Source organism: Arachis ipaensis, chromosome B06 (assembly GCF_000816755.2).
Source record: "Arachis ipaensis cultivar K30076 chromosome B06, Araip1.1, whole genome shotgun sequence".
In the NCBI taxonomy this organism is placed as follows: domain Eukaryota; kingdom Viridiplantae; phylum Streptophyta; class Magnoliopsida; order Fabales; family Fabaceae; genus Arachis; species Arachis ipaensis.
The window spans coordinates 21,961,301-21,970,205 of NC_029790.2; the positions used below are offsets into that span (position 1 = coordinate 21,961,301).

Here is an 8,905-nt window from a genome sequence, read left to right on the forward strand (position 1 = left end):
AACTAAAAAATTAATTATTTTTAAATTAAAATAATAAAACTTAAATATAATAAAAATTATAAAATAAATAATGATTAATATATTATTTAATTTTATTATTTTATTAATTTTCTTATTTTAAAAGAACTAAGTTCGAATACTCTTTACTGTGAAAAAAAAAATTCTACATACCAATATATGTGCAATTCAACAATTGCATTATTACTGTTCTTTCGTCTTCAAGTGCTGCGTTTGATTCCCAGGATGGAATAATCTTTTCACGCTTTCTTATACCACTTTCACTCATACTGGACACTACTTTACCTAATTCAATATCACATTATTCCACCAATTCATATGCTTATTATTATTATTATTATTATTATTCATCATTTTAATAGAGTCTAAGCTATAAATTAATTAGATTCATTTACTATATATCTAACAAACTAATTAATGTATGCATAAGGACTAAGGAGCTAAGCGAGCTACTTACTCATTAATTATTTATTCCTTACAGTGTGATAACAAACACAAAGGTGTGGTGTATGGAGTTAATGGTCTCAGAGATCACACAGGAATCTGAAACAATTATTACTGATCCCTTCCTTCATCATATCATTCTCTCAAACCATCTTAAATCACAATATGAGGTGTTGTTCTTCCGCCATGCAATTCCTGCACATGTCTTCCAATTCCTCACCCAGAATTTCTACGTGTCTCATTCCCAAATCTCTATAAATTAAACCCCTTCTTAATGCGAATTCTCTACAACTACACATCACCTACACCAACTAGCTAGAACAATTAACCAAGAACTTCAAAATGGGCAAGCCAGTTATTAAGCCTTTGGTGGTGCTCTTACTTTCACTTATCTTGGTGAGCGAGTGCGCGGCGATTCATAGTCAGAAAAGGCGAATGGGGCAGCGAGTGAAGTTAAGTTTGGAAGAATGTGGTGAGCTGGAAAAGCTGGAAGCCATTGAACCGGATTATTACCGCATTGAAGCAGAAGGTGGTGTGACAGAGTCGTGGAACCACACCAACAAGATGCTCCGCTGCGCCGGCGTCGCACTCGTTCGCCGTACCGTTAAACCCGGTGGCCTCGTCTTGCCATCCTACACTAATGCTCCACAGCTTATGTACTATGTCCAAGGTAATTAATATTTACTCGGAGGAAAAAGTTTAAGTATGATCATTGTTCTTTGTATATCATGGTTAAAGAAATTATTATATGGAATTGTATGCACAGTTGTTTATATAATGACAAAAAATTGATGCATGAAGGAAGTGGCATTCAGGGGATGACGATATTTCCTTCATGTCCCGAGTCATTTGAAGAACCCGAAGAAGCGGGTCAAGAATACAGAGAGCAGCATCAGAAGGTGCATGAAATCAGAGGAGGCGATATCATAGCCATACCTGCAGGAATAGGTTACTGGTTCTACAACAACGGTGATGTTCCCCTTGTTGTCGTTATCCTCCTTCACACTAATAACGTCGCTAATCAGCTAGGCACACTCCCAAGAGTACAACTCAATTACTATATCATTTTCCCTTTCTGGTAAATTAATTATGATAATACTAATGAAGAATAATGGAATTGGGGTACTGTAGAGATTCTACATTGCTGGGAATACGGAAGATGAACATGGAGAGGGCGGAAGAGAGAAAAGCATTAGCGGAAGGAACGTGTTCAGCGGAATCAGCCTGAATTTGTTGGCCCAGGTGTTTGGTGTGAGGGTAGAGACGGCGAGGAAGATACAAGGCCCTGATGATAAGAGAAAGAACATAGTCATGGTGGAGGGAGGTCTTGATGTTGTTAGGCCCGAGCCAGGCTCACGGGCCAACGCTAACGGCCTTGAGGAGACTATATGTACCCTCAGGGTCCGAGAGGCTGTCGGCAGTGCTGCACGTGCAGATATCTATGTGCCGCATGCCGGTCGTATTGCCACTCTTAACAGCATCAAGCTCCCTATCCTCGCTGATCTCCAACTCAGTGCTGAGAGAGGCGTTCTTTACAAGGTAAGTAATTCAATTCGACGGATGAATTTCATATTGGTTGACAATGGAGGGGTGATCTTTTAAGAAACTATATTATTACCGAGATTATTTTTTTAATTTTGGTGGTAATTAATTATAATAAAAATATATAAAAAATATATAAATATGGCAAGTTTTTTTTGTCTTTCTAACATTATCAATTAATTAATTACCATAAATATTAAACTAATAAAAAAAGAGGAGTGCTAGGGGACCAGCAACTTTTGTGTTTTGTAACCATCAATTGGCCATCAAAAGTGTTTTTAATGGTGTGAGATTAAATCCAATAGTGTGGAATCATTCAATTTTCTTTTGATGGTTAAATGCTGGCCAATTTTTTAAAAAGTTGCTGACCCTAGACTTTTCCTAAAAAAAATCTAAATAATATATATTATATTTTGAGTAAGGCTAATAACTAATATTAAAACAATAAATTTCAGTAAATATTATATTAAGTTATCATATAAATTCCGTATAAAATTTACTAAATAAGTTTGAATTTCAAATGTATCTTCTAATTGAATTTTAATTTATTTTGTTTTCAAGAGTTTTGAGATTTTTTTCTTTATATTGAATGTTATCTTCAATATTAGTTATGCATTATTCACTCCAAAACTTTCTCTTATGTTTTGTATATGTATGCATGCAGTATGGTGTTTATGTTCCACATTGGAACCTGAACGCCCATAGCGTAATGTACGTGACGGGAGGGCGTGGTCGAGTTCAGGTGGGGGATAACAAAGGGAAGAATGTTTTCGACAACGTGATGGAAGAGGGTCAAGTTGTAGTCATCCCCCAGAACTTTGTGGCGGTGATGCATGCTGGGGAAGAAGGGTTCGAGTGGATAGCATTCAAAACAGGTGAGAACGCCATGATCAACACCTTGATCGGAGAATCATCGGCCATCAGGGTGCTGCCAGTCGACGTGGTTGCAAACATGTATCAAGTGAGCAGAGAAGACGCTCAGAGGATCAAAGAGGCAAGAGATCAGGCAATCTTGTTTACCTTGCCTCCTCTTGAGGAGGAGACAGATGGAATGGCTAAGGCTTAGTTATCTTTTGAAGGAGAAAAGAATGGTGCTTGCATGGTATGAATTATAATAAAGTAATTTCTCTTTCTCTAATGATGTATCAAGAGGTTTAACATGCCGTAAGTAGTTTTTAGTTTGGTATATGCATGTATGCAGGGAAGAATAAGAAAAGGCCTTATTTATATATATGGCTATATGTTATATATGATGTGATGTGGGCATCATCACTATGTTTACTAATAATAACTTTTTACCTACTGTTTTTTCTTTAACTTAAGTATTTTTATTTTTTTTATACCGATAATAATAAAACATGGATTCTAATATTTATACTAAAATGATTATACATATGTGTTGTTAAAATTAAAGTAATACATTTTTTTTTCACATTTTTCTAATTTTTTTACTATGTTATTTTTTAGATTTAGCAAATTTGTTGACGGATTAATAAATACGCTATCTTCTAGTCGAATTTTTTTAGTCAATAATTAGTCAACAATATTTAAAAATATAAATTAAAAATATATTATTAAATTAAAAAATTAAACTAATGATTAAAAATATTAAATTATTGGCAAAAATAATAATTTTTGCTAACTCTTAAATTTAACAAAAATTACAAAAATGTGATATAAGTATAGTAATAGAGGAATGTTAAGAGCCAGCAATTTTGGTGTTTTGTAATTATTAATTGGCCATTTTTAATGGTGTGAAATTACATAAGAAATCACTCACTTTTATTTTGATGATTAAATACTGGCAAAAAAATACAAAAATTGTTGGTCTTTAAACTTTTCCATAGTGATATTGAGATTGATACTTTAGTCTACCATAATAATTTTACGTTTATCGATATTATACAAATATAGATAAAAAAATACGATATACGAATTATATTATCCAACAAATTATATAATATTATTTATTTGTGTTCGTGGATGTGTCTAATAATTAATATATTTTATATACATATATAAAGAGACACATCCAAAAAATATATCTATAAAGACACTTCTATTAAACACAGCTATAAAAAAGACATTTTTATTAGACACATCCATGAACACCCTTTCATAAAACACAATTATAAATAAGAGTTGGCAGATATGCTGTTGGTAACGTAGCGGAACCGATTATTTTTTAGTTTCAAATAATCATATATGAGAAAAAAGAATCTTTTCCTTTCCCACCGGGCACGGGGGGATGCAATGCAACCACGACGGTGTTGACGATGACAAAAGGACAATAGATACAACATTGCTTACCCTAACTCCCACTCGTGCTTCTGCTTGGCCTTTCTTCTTTTTCTTTCCGTCATTTATTAACAAACAAAACCATCTCTCTCCCACTCGTGCTTCTGCTTGGCCTTTCTTCTTTTTCTTTTCATCATTTATTAACAAACAAAACCATGCGGTGACAGAGGCACTCACCTGATGACCGCCCACCTTTAGAAGTTTCTAGAATAATGCTGTGGTAGGTACCTATTACTTAGCTCATCAATTTTAGTCCTAGCTAAGCTAGCTCATCGTCAAGTCTTATCCTTCTCGTAATCATGTGTATCTAGATTCGAAGTTCAATTCGATTGAAAGTTAGGTTGAATATGTTTTAATATATTATAAAATAGTATAAATAGACAATAAAAATATTAAATAATATGAATAATAAATATATTATTTTAAGCGAAATGTTAGGGATAGTAATTTTTGTGATTTGTAACTATTAAATAATTATCAATAATAGTTTTAATAGTGTGATATTGGTGTGAAATTTTATTCAATGACTCACTTTTTTTTATCAGTTATATGCTGGACAGAATTTAACAAAATTATCCTAAATTTTTTCTTATTTTAATATTAAAATTTAAGTGAATAATTTGAGATACAGTGTGTTTTTATTTTATTGGGGTAATTTTAGAGTTAGATTGTTCGTGTTGGGATGGTTCTCAATATTCTTTTCACTTAGTTTAGCAAAGGCCAAAACAAAAGCAAAATAAAGACAGAAAGAGAACTATAAGTTACGGTGTAATGAAATTGGCTTTTCTTATTCATGGTTTTCCCGCGCAAAAGGTATTCAAACCCTTTGTTCTCTTATTCATTAAGTACACCATTATTGTTATTGATTATTGACTACATAGAGTGTCTAAAAGTAGCGCTCTTAAGCCACCTCCCTCATAGACTGATGATCGAAAGGTGGAACGAAGAACTTGAAGGGGTTGTTGTTCTTAAGTTGCCTTGCCTGCTCCCTTGGGAGGCGGTAAGAATTTGCAACCACCTCCTCCGGCAAGTTATCTATGATGGAGTTTTCGCCGGCCAGGTTGGCTATGCTGGGCCTTGAGTCTGTCTTGAACGCCAAGTATTCGTAGTTCTCGCTCTGGGCCTTTGCTGCGACGGCGAAGTTCTGTGGCACCACAAGCACGTGACCCTCTTGAAGCTCCTCGTCGTACACTCTGTTACCGTTGCTGTCCACCACTTGCACATGTGCCCGTCCGTTCAATGCCACAACGATGGTGTGTGCGTTGAGGGTGTAGTGAGGCACAAACATTGCATTCTACATAATGCAGGATGAGTACATATTAAAACACAAGAATATCGTACTAGAAATATAATTTATGTGAAGATATAGTATGATTGAGAATGTGACGTACCCTATAGATTGTTCCATGTTGAGCACTGAGACCGAGCCAGCCGAGAATTGGGAGGTCGAGTTCGTTGACGCTTCTGAGGCTACCAGCTTGAGGGTTGTAGATGTCAGGGTTTGAGGATCTGCCAAGGTTCTTCTTAACACTGGCAGAGCAGATGGTTTCCTCAATACCATTTTTGTAGCCTCTGCGGTTCTCATCGTATTTACCACGTTGTTGTGGCCTAGATCGATCCTCATCGAATTCCTCTCGTCTGCTGGGAGGCGACCTCGAGCTCTCATCTTCTTCATCTGGGCTTAAGATTCTGAGGCCTCCCTTGACTGTAACAATGGCTCCTTGTTCCTCGCGCTCGTTCTCTCCTCTTAGATTTTCTACGGTTTGTCTATCAACCTGGAAGGCGTGTTGAAGGAACTCCTGTGCAAAGCCGCTGAAGATATTGCTACCTTCGTTTTCTTGTTCGTCACCTCGTACCCTTGGGCTAATTTGTCGATAATGTGGACGACTACCTTGCTGCTGCTGGTACCTTAAGAACTCTTGCTCTTGGTTTCCGGCCAGATAGAATCTCTGTTAAATAATAACAAATGAGGTTTGGACTTTGGAGTGTAATTAATATTTCAATTTGGGAATAACAATAATGTTACCCTGGGAAACTGGTCGAGCTGGTTGTGGATACTGCTAGTGTCACTAAGAGTAACGGTAACAACATCAGTGTCTTCGTCGTTGTACATCCAGAAAGCAACACCGGTGGGAACTGCAATGAGATCACCCTCATCGAAGCGGTGCACCTTCTGGTGACTATCCTGTTGCTGTTGGCTTGGGTCGTCCTGCCCTACTTGAAAACGTCTTGATGGCTTTTGGGACTGATATCGGCGTCCTTCTTGTGCAGGCTCTTCATATGTACTAGGACAACCAGGGAATATCAACCCAAAGTATCCGCTTCCTGTGTTCATTATTATCAACACAAAAGTAGAGATTTTTAAAACAAGGGGACATAAGTGCCACTTGAACTTTTCAGCTCATTGCCCAAAATGCACGTTTTATATGAATACAGTCAGTGGTGCATAAACAGGGCCAATTAAATTGAGAAAGTTAAAGCGGCCAAATATTTTCTTTTAATTAACATGTAGTTAATAAATTTGTTTTAGTCAATATTTAGAATATTTTTTATTATGTATATTTATACAAAATATATTTTGTTATTTATAAAATTTGAATTCAAAATCTCATAATTATAACGAGAGAGGGCGACGCCGGCGCACTGGAACTCCTGGTTGTTGGGGTTCCAAGTCTCAATGTAACCGCCTTCAGACTCAATGCGGTTGTCGGGTCTCTGGGCATTGAGGCGCTGGAACTGGCACTCATTCTCCTCCCCCCCCTGCCTGAAGGTGACGCTACTGGCGCCCAGAACCAGTACGCAAAAGCAAAGCGAAAGCGCAAGAAGCTTGGCCATGTTTATTAATTATTATTGTTATTGTTGTGGTTGTGAAGAGGAGAATGGCAAGCGCGGTGATTTATAGGGGCGAGAGGGAGGGTGAAGGAGGACACACGTAAGAGAAGGTGAGTGTGCGTGCTGAGTATTTGGGACACTCTTCAGCGTGCATGGCTATGGAAGGGTTTGTGCGTTACACCTAATAGAGTATCATACTGCAAGGTGGCTTCAGCCTTCAGCATCTCCATAACCATACAAAAGAAAAAGAAAAAAAAAGAAAAAAGAGATTGTCTTCATCTAAAGAAGGCAAGAACGCATGCATTTGCCGTTTCTGCAGATATTGAAAAGGCAGAAAACGGTAGTGCACAGGGTGGGGACCACGCATGCATTCACATGTACAGTAATTCTCGTTCTTTTCTTGCTCGTGGCTAAGGCTAATGGCTTCTTTACCGGTTAAATGCCTTGATACTATCGACTTGACTGAATGTAAATTTGCTTAAGCATATTCTATTCCAAAATATCTGATAAAAAAAAAGGCAATATTTAATCTGTAAAAGAAAAATAAATAATCGCATATTATTAGGTATAATCTCAGTATCTCACACTATTAAAAAATATTAATAATAATTAATTAATAATTATAAATTATAAAATTTATTAGTTTTTAATATTTTTTTAAATATTAATAAAAAATATTAAAATTTATTATTTTTAATTTTATTTAATATATATTATAATAAATAAATATTAAATAAATTAAATTTAAGTTGTTTTGATGGATTGTTTTTGTTTTTCTAATGTTGTGACTCACTTAAATAGTTACATAGTTGAATTTGAGAAGTGATTATTGCCAAATCTATTTTTATACGAAAACCTTCACCATTAAATACGTAATTGTTTTTTTAAATTTGTGAGTTGGTTTCAAAAGTTAAAGACTTAATTACTAAAATGAATTTTATTTAAGAATTATTTTTTAAGACGTTGCAGACAAGATTTTGTCAGTCAAAATTTAATAGAGTAGAGACAAATTGCGATAGAATTTAAACAAATTCAAGTACTATAATACAGTTTTAGATTATAGAATTGACTATTTATTTCACTATCTGTCTTTGAAATTTTGTCCTAATTATATGCAGCAAAAAATGTCGTGGATTGATCTATGAAAGTTGAACTTGCCTCACAAAATTAAGCTATTTATCTGAAAAGTTCTTCATAGTTGGCTTCGGGTGCTCGCTTAGATTCACCGTTGCATCCCATCTATATTGCCAATATGCCTACTATCATGAAGTAACAGAAATAATCACTTATTGTTTGATCGATTGCTCTAAAATTAAAGAAGTATATATAGTCTCATAGTTATCTTCGTGACTGTCTTTTCTCTCAGAATCCTAATAATTTTTGGACCTGGTGGACTGCATCAACAGAGATGTTTAACCCATTGAAAAATGCTGACTGTAATCCTCAATTGCTGGTTGGAAAGCTCGCAACCAGTTAATTTTTGAAAGTTCTACTTCAAGTTCTATTTCAATATCGTCTGCCATTCTAACAAGTTTTATCAAGTTGTTCCATAAAATCCAAAGAACTCTCAGTTTAGATCGTCATCTCCATGAAGCAAATTTTTAGTTTTATTCAATTTGACTTATTATTCTTTCTTTTCTAAGATTTTTCTTTATTTTTCGACCATCCACTATTGGGTGAATACCTTTAATAATTGTTTTGAGAAAATCTCACATTTTATTATTCTGTTCTATTTTTAAACATTTTTATAATTAATAAAATATAATTTACT

General features: G+C 35.0%; 2 protein-coding genes across 2 annotated transcripts; one reads left to right on the forward strand and one right to left on the reverse strand.

The window, feature by feature from the left end:
* On the forward strand, window positions 689-3,302 carry LOC107646176 (legumin type B). Its single transcript, XM_016350376.2, has 4 exons — window positions 689-1,132; window positions 1,264-1,505; window positions 1,594-2,001; window positions 2,669-3,302. Exons 1-4 carry the CDS (start codon window positions 805-807, stop codon window positions 3,068-3,070), a joined length of 1,380 nt encoding a protein of 459 aa, XP_016205862.1. The 5' UTR covers window positions 689-804; the 3' UTR covers window positions 3,071-3,302.
* LOC107646177 (arachin Ahy-3) lies at window positions 5,064-7,179 on the reverse strand. Its single transcript, XM_016350377.2, has 4 exons — window positions 6,871-7,179; window positions 6,329-6,688; window positions 5,694-6,251; window positions 5,064-5,596 (listed from the first exon to the last, which is right to left on the reverse strand). Exons 1-4 carry the CDS (start codon window positions 7,135-7,137, stop codon window positions 5,204-5,206), a joined length of 1,578 nt encoding a protein of 525 aa, XP_016205863.1. The 5' UTR covers window positions 7,138-7,179; the 3' UTR covers window positions 5,064-5,203.